The 15,454-nt window shown below is 42.4% G+C and overlaps 1 protein-coding gene across 1 annotated transcript; it reads right to left on the bottom strand.

The window, feature by feature from the left end:
- Positions 1 to 9,563: 9,563 nt before the first annotated feature.
- On the bottom strand, positions 9,564 to 11,328 carry TAS2R40 (taste 2 receptor member 40). Its single transcript, XM_007983265.3, has one exon. It carries the CDS (start codon positions 10,562 to 10,564, stop codon positions 9,593 to 9,595), a length of 972 nt encoding a protein of 323 aa, XP_007981456.3. The 5' UTR covers positions 10,565 to 11,328; the 3' UTR covers positions 9,564 to 9,592.
- Between the last annotated feature and the right edge of the window lie 4,126 nt (positions 11,329 to 15,454).

Below are 15,454 nucleotides of genomic sequence, written 5' to 3'. Positions count from 1 at the left end.
AACTATTATAAACAACAATACATCAACAGACTGAGAAACCTAGAGGAGATAAGAAAATAGATAAGTTTGAGGACATATATAACCTACAAAGATTGAACCAGGAAGAAATAGAATACCTGGACAGACTAATAATCAGTAATGAGATTTAATCAAACCTCTTTTTCTTTATAAATTACCCAGTCTCAGCTATTTCTTCACAGCAATATGAAGATTGACTAATACAGTTACATATTGTTTGATAATACGTAATGAGACTTAGTCAAACCTCTTTTTTTTTTTTTGAGATGGAGTCTTGCTTTTTTGCCCAGGCTGGTCATGGTCTGAGCTCACTGCAACCTCTATCTCCTGGGTTCAAGCTATTCTCCTGCCTCAGCCTCTTGAGTAGCTGGGATTACAGGCGCCCGCTACCACGCCTGGCTAATTTTTGCATTTTTAGTAGAGATGGGGTTTCACCATTTTGGCCAGGCTGGTCTTGAACTCCTGACCTCAGGTGATCCTCCTGCCTCGGCCTCCCAAAGTGCTGGGATTACAGGCATGAGCCACCGTGCCCGGCTCAAACCTCTTTTTCTTTATAAATTATCCAGTCTTCGGTATTTCTTCACAGCAGTATGGAAATGGACTAATACAGTCACATATTGTGTAATAAAAAGTCCCCCAACAAAGAAAAGCCCAGGGCAGAATGACTTTACTGGTGAATTTTCCCAAAGTTTTAAAGAAGAACTGACATCAACTTTTCTCAATCTATTTTGAAAACTTGAAGAAGAGGGAATTTTTCCTAACTCGTTCTAATAGGCTAGCATTATCCTGATACCAAAGCCAGACAAAGGCACAACAGAAAAAGAGAAAACAACAGGCAATATCCTTGATGAACATAGATGCAAAAGCTCTCAACATAATATTAGCAAACTGAATCCAACAGCACATCAAAAAGATAGTACACCATGATGAAGTGGGCTATCCCAGGGATGCAAGAATGTTTCAACAGATGCAAGTCCATAAATGTGTACATCACATCAACGGAATGAGAGACAAATGCAATATGATCATCTCAATAGATGCAGAAAAAGCATTTGATAAAGTTAAATATCATTCATAATAAAATCTCCCAACATAGGGACTTGAGAGCTTAGGAATAGAAGGAGCATACCTGAATTATGTATAGAAGGAACATACCTCAACACAATAATGGCCATATATGACAAACCCACAGCTAACATCATACTGAATGAGGAAATGCTGAAAACTTTTCCTCGAAGAACCAGAACAAGACAAGGATGCCCACTCTCACCACTCTTCTTCAACATAGTACTAGTGTGTGTATGTGTGTGGTGGTGTGTGTGTGTGAACGTGTGTGGTGTGTGAATGTGTGTTGGTGTGTGTGAATGTGAGTGTTGGTGTGTGTGTATGTGTGTATTGGTGTGTGCATGTGAATGTGTGTGTTGGTGTGTGCGTGTGAATGTGTGTTGGTGTGTATGTGAGTGTGTTGGTGTGTGAATGTGAATATGTGTTGCATGTGTGAATGTGAGTGTGTGTTGGTGTGTGTGAATGTGAGTGTTGGTGTGTGCGTGTGAATGTGTGTGTTGTGTGTGTGAATGTTTGTGTTGGTATGTGTGTGAATGTGTTTGGAGGTGTATGTGTGTGTTGGTGTGTATGAATGGGTGTTTGGCGTGTGTGTGAATGTGTGTGTTGGTGTGTGAATGTGTGTGTTGGTTGTGTGAATGTGTGTGTTGGTGTGTGAATGTGAGTGTGTGTTGGTATGTGCATGTGAATGTGTGTGTTGGTATGTGTGTGAATGTGTTTGGAGGTGTATGTGTGTGTTGGTGTGTGTGAATGGGTGTTTGGCGTGTGTGTGAATATGAGTGTGTGTTGGTGTGTGTGAATGTGAGTGTGTGTTGGTGTGTGTGTGAATGTGTGTGGTGTGTGTGTGTGAATGTGTGTGGTGTGTATGTCTGGGAGTATATGTGAGTGCGTGAGGTGTGTGTGAAGAGTATATGAGAGTGTGTGTGTGCATGTGCAGTTCAAGCGAATGTGTATAGGTTTCTTGTTCACAAAGTCGTGGAACAGGTGTGAAGATCATAGCTGAGTTGAAACGTTATACTTGTTATCTGAATTTAGCCTCAGTCATTTGGTTGGAGCTTAGGGTGACGAACTGTCCCAGGTTATCCACAACAGAGAGGTTTTCTGGGTTATGGAACTTTCCGTTTATAAAATCTGAGTAGTTGGTCACCTTAGTGATAGCAATAGATAAAGGGTACAAATTGTGAGTAGTTGTATGTTCGAAGGGTGCTTGGTGGATAAGGAAATAGAAGAAAACTCAGGCAGCTGAATAGATACGGAAGTCAAGTCTGAAGATCTTTAAAACAGAGGGAGTGGCCAACAGTGCCCCACCCTTAAGGGTTTCAGAGGCAATGGACACTCAGGCCACAGGTTTGACTTTTTAAAATATTATTAACTTATTCAGATCAGGACTCATTAGGCATGTTTTTTAGTTATTTAGCCTTCAAAAAACAAAACAAAAAAATTCTGCCATTGGGTACAATTAATGCCATCAGTGCCAGAAACGTAAATTAGAATATAGACACAAAACTTAGTGAAATAACTCCTGAAAGGTAAAATATTAGGCAAAGGTGTTTGAATCACTTAGCAATTTGATTAGATAACAAAGAGGTTAAGACCATTTCTTGTAGTATTTGGAAATATTTAATTTTTATTATGTTAAGATAAATCTCGCATAAAGCTTAACAGATCTTAGTCAACTCTTATGAGTAGAGTGTGAGTGTTAGGTGCTATTCCACTGAGCAGTGAGATGAGGGAAGAACGGGCCTATGGGGTCTTGGTATTTTCTGCAGGTCACATTGCCACTCCCTCCCTGCCAAGCATTTCCATCACTCATGGTCTCAGCTGCACTCAGGGCCGCCAGCCGTAATCTACTATCCAACTACTGGTTTGAATAAACCACTGATTTATTTGCACTCTCTAGAGCTGTAGACAGGAAATGCAAACAGCAGCTTTCCCTCGGGAGGGCTGGATGTAATGGGACCCTTTTCTGTTTTGCATCCTCAGGCTCTGATGGGAATCTCTGAGGATGCTCAGTGGAAATTTTTTTTTTTTCTCTCAGCCCTGATCTCTCCTAAATGGTTCAGTAAGACCGAGAGAAAAGGATTCTGTCCTGAGTTCTCTGCCTCCCACGGTGAAGGAACTAGAGGAAGAAGATCAGGTTTAAAACATTGTTTTTAGAGGATAGGAGTTTTAATTGTGCACATTTGAGGTTTAGGGTACATGCCTGACTCCACAGTACACAGACCACCACTCAGGAATTTTCCACATTGTAATTTAATCCAGTATTCTTTTCTAGCCTGTGTACTCTTGGAGGGTAAAATTTTTGTTGAGTTGATCTTTACTAAAAATGCATTAAGAAATGAATTTTCATTGAATGAGTAAATGCACTGATCTTCATATGGTGGTTTACAATTTGTTACAGACATATTTTATTTGAGTATCACAGCAACCCGGTGTAGTGGATGTTATGATTATTTCTGCTTTCCAAATGGGGAGACTGAGGCTCAGAGAGGTTTAGTGACTTTCCCAGGATCACACAGAATGGGGACTGAAGTCTAGATCTTTGACACCAAGGGTAGGTTCTTTCTACACACCACACTAGGCGTTTCCCATCATTATGCCACAAACCAGCCTGTTGCTTAGTCATCTAAAAAGAACACAAAAATACAAACATTGCCCTGCTGGATCAAATTCACAAGGAGAACCACAGCCTAGAGTTCAACCTCAACAGAGATGGTTTGTAGAGGCACGACTATTTCAAAATTATTTCAAACTCATTGTTATCAAGTGAGTAGCTTCAAGGCAATAGCTTTCAAAGCCTTAGGTAGAAACAAAATTTGGGCTCTATGTCTGTCCTTAGCAGGTGGGAGGCAAGGGACATTAGCTTTTTGTTTATTTGTTTGTTTGTTTTTCTTTACAAAGAACTAGTGGATTGTGTTTTAAAGATTGCACAGGGACAGAGAAAAGCTGGAGAAATTGAAAGTGGCAAAAATATTGGGAAAGTTCCCACGTTCAAAACATGGCAAAAATTCATGAAAAAGGATGAGTTCATATCCTTTGCAGGGACGTGGATGAAGCTGGAAACCATCATTCTCAGCAGACTAACACAGGAACGGAAAACCAAACACCGCATGTTCTCACTCATAAGTTGATGTCGAACAATGAGAGCACATGGACACAGGGAGGGGAACATCACACACTGGGGCCTCTTGGGGGGTGAGAGGGAGAGCATTAGGAGAAATACTTAATGTAGATGATGTGTTGATGGGTACAGCAAACCACCATGGCACATGTATACCCAAACCTGCACATTCTGCACATGTATCCCAGAACTTAAGATATAATAAAAAAAAAAAAAAGAAAAAAAATAACATGGCAAAAGTTGCCACAATAAGTATCCCTGGTTTTGCAATGAAGTGTAACTGGGGCCTGGGGAATGCTGTGCCTTCAGGGGTAGGAGAACATGCCTGAGTGAACAGTTTGCAACTGCAACCTGGGGACAAATCTGACCCACGGATTCTTTTTGTTTTGTATAGCCCACGAGATCAACTCAACAAAAATTTCACCCTCCAAGAGTGCACAGCTGGGAAAGAATGGACATGGCTGTGTTCCAACAAAATGTCACGCAATGAAATATTAATATTTTTCAACCATTTAAAAATGCAAGAAGCATTTATCAAAATGCATTTTAAATGGTTGAAAACATTAAAAGAAGAATAATATTTCATGATCTGTGAAAATCATATGAAATCCAAATTTCAGTGTCCATAAACAGAATTTTGCTGGAGCAAACCCACGTCCATTTATTTATTTTTTGAATCACCATGGTGGCTTTTGTGCTGCAACAGAAGAGTTGAATTCTTCTGGCAGGGACTGCATGTGGCCCACAAATCCTAAAATATTTACTCTCTGGTCCTTTACAGAAAAAGTTTGCTGACCCCTAACCTAGTGCCTGCTAGGTTCAAATAGACACTCAGATAACTGTTGGGCAACTAAACTGTGGAATACTAGATGTCTTTCATTTTTGACATAGGCAGGGAACAGGAATCCAATTCTTAAGGCCACCCTATACTTTTCACCTGCCACTTGGATGACTGAACTACTGGATCTGTGACCATGTTCTGCCACCAACTCTTTGGGACTATAAAGGCTAAGCCTTCTGCGTGCATCTGGCCCAATCTGGTCTGTACTTTTCATATCTGGCCTGCTTTAAATATCCTCATTCTAGATGCCTCTCAGTCTCACTCCACTTCCTTTTAGAATACTAACAGCTAACATCTATTGACTGCTTATTCTGGGTCAGATGCTGTGTGCTAAACACTTTACCCCATTCATCTCTCAGGATGAGATAACCTAGGAGCCTGGTATGTCTCATTATTGTTCCCATTTTACAGAGGTGGACACTCAGGTTCAAAGAGATGCAATAACATGCCCATTTGCACACCAGTAAGTGGCAGAGCCAGGACCCAAACCCAGTCTCATGACTCCGGGAACTGCACGGGTGGGGATGTGGAAGTTGAGGGGATGCAGGTTTTTCTGTTAATGCTCCACCCTGCCTTGGATCCCCTCCTACTACTGCTGCCACACTAAACCTAGGGGATGGCTGGTACTTTTCTTTCTTGGGCTATCTTCAAAACCGCTTTTCTCTTTTTTTCTTGATGCGTCTGAAAGAGGGTGGAACATTTATAAGACACTTTGCTAAAAAAAAAAAAAGAAAAACCAAATGAGAGACAAACCAGGAAAATTTTTTGCAAATCTGTATTCTTCCTACTGAGATTGTTTGATGGGCTAGCGCCACAGACACAGAGCACCTTTGCAATGCCACACCGGGAAAGAAGAGTCCAACCCAGAAATGCTCCTCTTGAAAGCGCTTGTAAAACCTTTTGTTCTGCTGCTTGCAGGGTAATCCCCACAGGCCTAGGCAGAATTGTCGGTTACGAGCTTCTCTCTGAGAGTGGCCAAGATTAACCTCAGCACTCAACACCTCCACATCTTCCCCTTTAGGTTCCCACTGCCCCAGCCCTTCACCCCACACATTTTCTGCTGTCTGCTCCCATTTTCTGCCCAGGCCTGCCCTTCCTGGGCCATGTCACAGGCTCCAAAATGCTTCCGTCTTCCTCCTATCAACAGAAACTTACAGCAGTGTAACATGTTACCTCTTCCCAGCATACACTTGATTTGAGCATTTCCCTGAAACTTTTGCCTCTCCTATTTTAGGCAACTCTTCCCCCATTTAGAAAACGGTGCGGAGAGTTCCCCTAGCCTTCAAACATTACAGACTGGCTTTTTAGCCTTTCTGTCCTACTCTTTCTCCCCCAAACAAATCTTTCTGAGTACATAAGAAATTTCCTCCTCTTACGTCTCTTCTAAAGATTTTCCTTGGCCAGGTGCGGTGGCTGATGCCTGTAATCCCAGCAATTTGGGAGGCTGAGGTGGGCAGATCACGAGGTCAGGAAATCAAGACCATGTTGCCCAACATGGTGAAATCTCATCTCTACTAAAAATACAAAAATTAGCTGGGCGTGGTGGCACATGCCTGTAGTCCCAGCTACTCAGGAGGCTGAGGCAGGAGAATCGCTTGAACCAGGGAGATGGAGGTTGCAGTGAGCCAAGATGGCATCACTGCACTCCAGCCTGGGCGATAGAGCAAGACTCTTTAAAAAAAAAAAAAAAAAAAAATATATATATATATATATATATATAAATTTATTTATTTATTTATTCCTTGTGTCCAGAGGAGAGGGAGAAAACGTAAGACAGATGGGAGGGCTTCCTCTCTCAGTGTCTTTTTTTTTTTTCCTTCTATGATCTTTCCTAATGCAAATGTTGCCCAGTCTTCAACAAGACATAATTCGTTAGCCCTTGGTTTCTGCTCCCCTTCTCCAGCACAAGACATTTTAGACTGATTGGACTTACAGTTTTTTTTTCTTCTTATTACATAGATGTTTCTTCCCTGCTGCCCCAAGTAAAGAATGCCTCAGAGTATAACATATTTCCTGTAGAATAAAAGCAAAGAAAAGCCAGAACCACAGTGGAATTTTAGCAGACACTGAAGTAGTTGGAAGGAGAAGACGATACTGGATTGTGGGACAATCTGGTGCCCATAAAGTTATAGCCCTTAGACTGGCCATGGCTGCCAGTCTAGCCTTTATTTGCAAGGACTCGACCAGGTATGAGGAAAGAAGCCAGACACCCTGCCTCTGGGCTGGGCCTGCCAGACTGGAATCCCTTGCTAACCAAAATCCCCTTACCTGCTCCACATTCTAGATGAATATTCAGAGTGACTTTGTGGGTAAAGGAATCCTTCACTTTATCACTTTCAACATCCCAGAGGGCTGTGGGGCAAGAGAGATGATGTAGAGTTTGCAAGGTGGAAACCTGTAATAATATTGAGACCATAGCAAGCCGGGCTTTGCATTTGGTTACAGACTTTTGTCCAGCAGAGTCAATTATTGTCTTCATTTAGGACTTCTGATTGCTGTCTAAAGCCAGACAACTTGAAGACTAGGTATTCTGGTTCTTTCTGAATTTTACATACTGGGGTTTTATGTACAGAAGAAAGAGAATTGGAGAGAATTTTATCTCGTTGAAGGCAGGGCAACATGTGCATTGATAAAGATATTATCATCCTTGGAGCTTTTGTTAGCTATTTGCTGCCTTAGGCTGTTGCTAGCAATGAGATGATATTTCTTCATAGTAAGCATGGAGAGGAGTTATCCACTTCGTGGTCTTGACGTGGTTCATGTTAATATAATGGCAACTTTAAATCAATTTTCTCTCTAACTCTGTAATGCATCAGAGAACCCTTAGTGGGTACATGGCCTTTTTATCCACATAAATAACTTGGAGGAAAGTGTATATTTCTCTATTCTAGGGATTGGAATTAAACTTCAAAATCTAATTTGTCTTACTATAACAAATACTGCCTGAAATAGTCATATAAATAACTACAGCTTAAGAAAACTATCAAAAGTATGTGTTTTCTTAATATTTTGACTTTTAAGGTAGGTAAGTCTCAAACTGTCTGAACTATAAAGGAATCTGTGTGTGTGTATGTGTGTGTATGCTGTGTGTGTGTATGTGTGTGTATGCTGTGTGTGTGTATGTGTGTGTATGCTGTGTGTGTGTATGTGTGTGTATGCCGTGTGTGTGTATGCTGTGTGTGTATGCCGTGTGTGTGTATGCCTTGTGTGTATGCCGTTTTTGCAGTTTATGGATGTAAGGAACTCTCTCTGAAATGTGTGCTTGAGAGCCCTGGGGCTCAGAACTAGACTTTGCTACTGACCTTATACTTTCATTTGGGGACTACCTAAGTTTGGTATGATTCGCAGCATTCTTTTTACATTTTCCTCAATAATCATGATTTAAAACTTACCTAATAAAAGACAACTTCAGATTCCTAACGTTCAAGCTCTAAGATATCTGGGGAGGGGGTGTCCAATATTTTGTGAACAACTCTTTGAGACAATGCTGCTGGAACCATCCTGAAGAATGATAACAGAGAATAATGTTTTTCCTCTTCTCCAGCAGTCTGCCCCAAGTAACCCGCTCTTGCCCCACTGTTTACTTCAAGGTAACCCAGAACTGGTAAAACCAGAGGCACAGGTGCCACTGGCATTGCCACAGGTCGGGAACTGAGCAAAACAGACGCTCACTTACTCCAGCCTCTTTCTTTTCTCTTTCTGCTTCCTGCCCACTTCACTCTTTTCCCTGCATTCTTTCTTTCCTCTCTGCTCACTTTGTCCCCTCCCATTTGGAGAAATAAAGCATTGAACTGACCCTTCACATATTCATCTGCCATTCTATAACTCATCTTTATCTCCAAACATCCTTTCTAGACTATTGGTTTTTACCCATCCCCTCCCTTTTGGCATCATCTTCTGGAATTCCTGGGATCAGGATGTTACCCTATCACTCCACTAATAGCACACATGGCCTGCTTGCAGTCAAATCCAAAGCCTTTTTCTTCACCCTTTACTTTCCTTGGAACTTCTGCAGCACTTGATAATTTCTGGCAGCCTTTCTTTCCTGAATCTTCTTTCTCTGTAGCCACTCTGGTTTCCCTTCTACCCCGTGGACTGAGTGCTGTGCTCTGCTTCACCAGCCCTAACTGTGTGTTAGTTGGGTGTCTTAAGTAGGATGATCATGTAATTCTTCATCCAGACCATGATATTCTTGAGAATTGAAGGGTGCTCAACTGACAACAGACAATAAACAGAAATTGTCCCTGGCAAACCCATATGTCTGGCCACCCTCTCCTTAAGGCTCAGGAGGAGAAGAAAGCAGAGAGATCTCAGGGCAGGATATGAATGAACATAGTTCAAGGAGCTTTCAAAGTCCATCTTCAGGTTTCTTAGTTACTACTGTTTAGAATCTCAAGTTAAAAATTCAGCTTCATATTCATAAAAGGGTCACGTTTTCTGAGAAGTGTCAGAGCAGGTTTGGGAGAGAAGAGATGGGTGAGGAGAGAGTTCTACCTGAGGAAAAGGCAGAAGTGGTTGGACCAGGTCCCGCAGTCCTCCCTGAGTTCCAGTCACAGAGTCTGCCCTTTTAGGTAAAGAGGAACTTGGCGCTGAAACCGCTTCCAGGCTCTTCTCAGCCCAGGGTTGCCCAAGATCAGTTGTATTGAGTGGCCGGCAGGGTAGGCAGCCATGATGATCTTGCACAAAATATTCCAGGAACTGTAAGTGTCAAAGATGTTGGACATGGAAAGAAATAGAGCAACTGCATTGAAAATGTAGAGGATGAGAAAGTAGCTGGTGGCTTTGATGGCCCCTATGTGAGCCTTCATGCTGGGGTCCCTGGACCCTGTGGCATTGCTTCCCATGTGTAGGGTGTGTCTCTTGAGAGAGAGGATCAGCAGAGTGGCTGCCAGGATGAACATGATCAGAGGAATGAAGATCCCTAAGTTATAGAAAAATACCAGGTTGACCATATTGGTCTCAGAGAAGTACTTCTTCTCCGTGGAGTTGTAGGAGGGGATAGGAATGGAGCTATTCACATATACGTTGAAGACATCTTTTGAGAGAGGAAAGCTGAAGCTTAGGGAAACCAACACTGATAGCCTGAGGAGCCAAGGCATCAGCACTATGATTTTCCTCTTCATCAGGAAGAACAAAGGATGATTGAAGTTTGCAATTCTAAGACAATAGAAGACTTTGAGCCAGGCAGCAAACCAGAGATTGGAATGGTTCAGAAAGACAGTGATGACTTTGAAGAGGATATACACTGTGTTTTGGTTATAAACAATTCGGAATAGCAGACTGAAAATGTTCTCCAGCATCATCCAAATCTGTAGCAAGAGCCTGGAAAAGCTCAGCATCAACATAATGCAGTCACCAGTGGGGAGTGTTTTGCCCCTGGCCCACTCAGCCCCATAGATGGCCGTGATGAAGCCACTCCCAAGGATGCCAGTGATGCACTCTATTCCGGAGACCACCAAGGTGAAGATGACCTTGAACCTAGATATGTCTTTGTCTGTGGCATCTGTGTTCATGGTTGCCATTCTCTTTGATCCTGACTTTCAGGTTTCTGTGCCAAGAACGGGTAACTGCTCTGCAATCTTCTGACCCTTGCTCAATGTTATTGTAATTTCCGCCCCTCTCATTAATGGTTATTTCCAATTTTTCTCCATTTGTTTATCACATGACGACAAGTTAGAGGTTTCACATGCAAATAATGAGAGGATCTGGTTACTGGGTCTGTCTCAATTTTTCATAAAGATACATTTGTCTTGGGCTTTCAGAAGCTCACTGGAAATAATTTGAGACATGTTTCTAGCTCAATACCTTCCTACCTTATTTACTTTAAGTCCACATTTACCTGATAAGGCATGAATACAAGGCCTTTTTACTTGTCTCACAAGATCTCTGTTACCTGCTAAATTATTTGTAAAAGCTCATACAGCTTTTAGAATCTGTTTTCTCCACTTCTTTTCTTGTCTCTCTTATTTTGGGAGAGAGTTTTATTTTGATGGTTACCATGTTTGTGAATAAGAAATTCCCTTACGCTCATATATGAACATCTTTTACTTAGAATTGAGTTTCTTCCAAAAAGGCCTGCTATTATAATGTCCTCAAATAGTATACAGAAAAGCCAAAATTGGATGCCATTCAAGTTGGAGACAAGGAAGTCTCCATAGTCCCAGTTTTTATTGTTTGTGTACGTATCATCAATTTCAGCTTACTGAGATCCCACATGACTATTTGAGCTCAGAATCAGGTAGAATGAGCCTGGGGAGAATTCAGTGTTCTGGACTTGGTGTTGAAGTTCAGAAATATGATAAGGTACTATAACTTGAAATTTAATTTCCTACCTTTTAACCCTGGCTGTGAACCAGAATGGTAGATGCCCAGGACTCATACAAATCTAGGAAATCAGAATCTGGACTAGGGCTCAGCCATGCTATCTTTTAAAAAAACCAAAAGGTCTTGTTGCTCATAGTCAGGATTGAGAACCAAAATCTTAGCTAGAAACCAATGAGCCTTGGGTCAGATTTGGCCTGTAGTCTTTTTACTTTGCATTGGCTAATGCTATACAGCATTAATCCACCAGCGTGTAACTTTTTTTTTTTGAGGGGTTCTATTGGCCAACATTTAAACTTAGGAGATTACTTATATGCACACACAAAAAATCTATCTTCTCTTGAAAAATTAGAAGATTTGGCATAGTGAATTGGCTGAAGCTGAGTAGTGGCTGCCCATTTTAAACAAGGCATATACTTTTCAGTTTGTTGACAATACTAATTCCTAGTGTCTTCTTGACACAGAAGCTGAGTGCCAGTTATCATTTTTCAGTGTGCTTGCCCTGTTATTTTTATTTGATTTATTTTTTCTTTTTGAGACTGGGTCTCACTCTGCCACCCAGGCTGGAGTGCAGTGGTGTAATCATGGCTCACTGCAGCCTTGACCTCCATAGTGCAAGTGATCCCCACACTTCAGCCACTTGAGGAGCTGGGACTACAGGTGCATGCCACCACACCTGGCTAAGTTTTGTATTTTTTGTGGAGACAGAGTTTCACCATGTTGGCCAGGCTGATCTTGAATTCTTGGGCTCAAGCAATCCTCCCATCTCAGCCTCCCAAAATACTGGGACTGTAAGTGTGAGCCACCATCCCTGGCCTTGGTCCATTATATTTTTTTATAACATAAATGGATGAATGATAAAAATGGATTTCCCCACCCCAAATTAATTTTATTTAAAATAAGGAAGTTGGCTCGGCTCAGTGGCTCATGCCTGCAATCCTAGCACTTTGGGAGGCTGAGGAAGAGGATTGCTTGAGCTTAGGGGTTTGAGGTCAGGTTGGGCAACATGGTGAAACCCCGTCTCTACAAAAAATACAGAAAGTTAGCCAGGCATGGTGGCACGCACCTGTGGTCTCAACTACTCGAGAGGCTGAGGTGGGAGGATCCTTGAGCCTGGGAGGTGGAGGTCTTGGTGAGCTGAGATGGAGCTACTGCACTACAGCCTGGGTGACAGAACCAGACCCTGTCTCAAAAATAAATAAATTAACTAAATAAGGAAGTCAGAGATTGATTATTATTTTAAAATGCCTTATGTTATTAGATCATATTTGTATAGAAATAAGCATCAGGCAAAGCAATACATTTCAAAATTAAGAAAGCATTGTTTAGAGAAATTAAAACTTATGTCAACACAGAGATTTGCACAAAAATGCTCACAGCAGCTTTATTCATAATAGTCAGAACTGGAAACAAGATTTTTGGCAGGTTCTGCATCTCCTGTAAGAGACTCATGAACTTTGGTTAGTTCTCTTAATTGAGGACAGTAGCATTTGTCAGCAGCTTTCACGTGTTGTGAAGCATCAAACTCACTGTTTGGTTTATTTTGTCCCAACATATGCAAGTTTGTAATAAATGATATCTCCCCAAATTTCTGGCACACAATCGTTGACTTCCATTGTTCTGGTACTGTTTTCTATTGGTTTTCATTCATGCTTTTCTCTGATTTTAAGAGGTGGGAACAGAAGGAGATGTTGGGCAGGGTCTGCCTGCAGCCTCAGAAGCTCAGGCAAGAGGAGCAGGGAGGGAATCAGCCACTGGGGTGTGGGACTGTTGCTGAGGCTGTATGCAAGCTGGCAGTCTAGGCTGACAACTCCAAGCCACTCACAGCGCCACATTTACAGCTATGTGGGGCCAATTCATTTTTATTCCATATTTTCTCATTTGGAGAGCTAGAATGGAGGCATCATCTCTACTTCAGGGAAGTTCTTTTTTTATTTTTATTTTTGGAAACAGGGTCTTGCTCTGTCACCCAGACTGCAGCACAGTGGCACGATCTCAGCTCACTGAAACTTCCCCCTCCCAGGTTCAAGGGATTCTCATGCCTCAGCCTCCCAAGTAGCTGGGATTGCAGGTGTTTGCCACCCTGCCTGGCTTATTTTTGTATTTTTAGTAGAGATGGGGTTTCACCATGTTGGTCAGGCTGGTCTTGAACTCCTGGCCTCAAGTGATCCACCTGCCTCGCCCTCCCATAATGCTGGGATTACAGATGTGAGACACTGCGCCCAGCCTAGTTTACAGAAGTTCTCATGGGGTCTTCAAGAAACAAGTTTCAAATTCTTGGCTATGAAGTTTAAAAGCTTTGGTCCAGGCATAGGATAGAACAGATTGGAAGAATAGGTGGTCAGAGAAACATTTTTCTTTCACATCTCTCTCCATCACCACCATGTAGACTAGAAAATGCTTTCCCAGTTGGAGAGGAATGAAAGAAGAGGAGGCAGGAAAGAGCCAGAGAAGGTAAGGATCTCTGTTGAAGGGGTCTCACACCTTGGCCCACTGCTCATGGCTGCATGGGGATGTCAAAGGCAGTTAGACTGCAAGAGAGCCCCTGAGTCCCCTGCAGCCCGTCCACACTTGGGAGAGCTGTTCAACCTTCCTTGTGTTCACAAAAGGAGTTTGGAAATCTGCTAAGGGAGTTATTGGATTCCATGGGGTCTAGTGGCCATATCAAGGAGACTTTGCAAGCATGACATCAAAGTGTGGACATGTGAACTGATGTCAACGTAAGGACAGAGGAATGACCACAGTATAGACTGTACATCCCACCTTCATGCCAAATCTTTGAGTGACTCCCAAGGAGCAGAGATGTCACTCATGGAAGACAAGAAGGAGAAAGGAGAAGGGATAAACACAACATGTTTCCCTCCTCCAGTTTCAGTGCCCCACTCTGTGCTTCCCATCCAATAGTAATGTCCTGGGCAGGTTTCAAATGTTCGTCTTCTTTTGGTTATTAATAGTCCAGTTTAGTTTCATATTTGGTGTAAGTATTATCTTCTGCCTTTCCCCAAGCACAGTTTTAGCTGAGACCCCATCTGGTAGGATTGGGAGGAGACAAGGTGGACCCAGAGACACCCATCTCTCCCTCTTCAGTTTTTGGCTGGGTGTGTGAGAGAGAGGACAGGCAGAAGAGTCTCTTTATTTCCCTGGCTGCTGTTGTAAATGCACTCTCTTGTGTTGCTGCTGCTCCCCTGGCCAACACCATCTGGCCCTCCTTGCCTTCCGGGCGCCAGACATCCATATGTTGGCTGTCTTGTGAAGATCTCATGTGAGTCTTGAGGAGGCTCTGCAGCAACGCTTCACTCTGCTGCCCATAACTCCAGTAGGTCCCCCGTCTCTCTCCCTAATCTTTCTATATATGCAGACTCAGGTGGAGGGCTGCTGCTGGGGTCCTGGCCGTGTGCAGGTACTGCTGCCTCTTATTAAGCTTTGCAGGTAGATATTTGGTCTCAATTGTTGGCTGCTTTCTTTAGATCTGTTTTTCTCAACCCTGTCGACATCCTAGAATTACCCTTATGACTGGAAGGCTTTTGCAAAGCACCTATACCCATGTCCCATCCTCAAAGATTATGAATAATTGTTCTGCAGAACAGCTAAGCATTGGCATTTTCAAAACTCCCTACTGTGATTCTTATATGAAGCAGGACAGGGTTGAGAATCACTGTCCTTTGGGGGGACTTACCCTTATGGTTTATAGTATGAGCTCTAGGGTTACTTGGGGCAACAGGAAAAGTGGCCCTCAATATCCTTGTGGAAGTGACCGAATGATTTCCTGAAGAAGACTAAGAGGACATATCCTTTATCAGGTGGTAGGAGACCAGATTCAGAGGTTGAATTATAGAAAATAATTATAACATTTTGCAGAACTGGGTTTTTGGTGGTGTGAAGTCACATCTACCCTATAGTATTAGAAAAGTAGCATATTTCTTGTAGTCATAGCTTTTTGAAAAGTAGGAAATGGAAGATAGACTGAGGGAGTCATATGTTCCTCCTGTGTCCCTCACAGAACCCTCTTGTGTGCATATTTGGCAAAAGATGTAATTTAAGAAAACAGTCTAGGTGCCATTATGAAACAAGCCACTGGAAGAACAAAGAAG

This window comes from Chlorocebus sabaeus, chromosome 21 (genome assembly GCF_047675955.1).
Source record: "Chlorocebus sabaeus isolate Y175 chromosome 21, mChlSab1.0.hap1, whole genome shotgun sequence".
Lineage (NCBI taxonomy): Eukaryota > Metazoa > Chordata > Mammalia > Primates > Cercopithecidae > Chlorocebus > Chlorocebus sabaeus.
The sequence above is the reverse complement of the archived record's forward strand: the minus strand, read 5'-3'. Positions and strand labels throughout refer to the sequence as shown.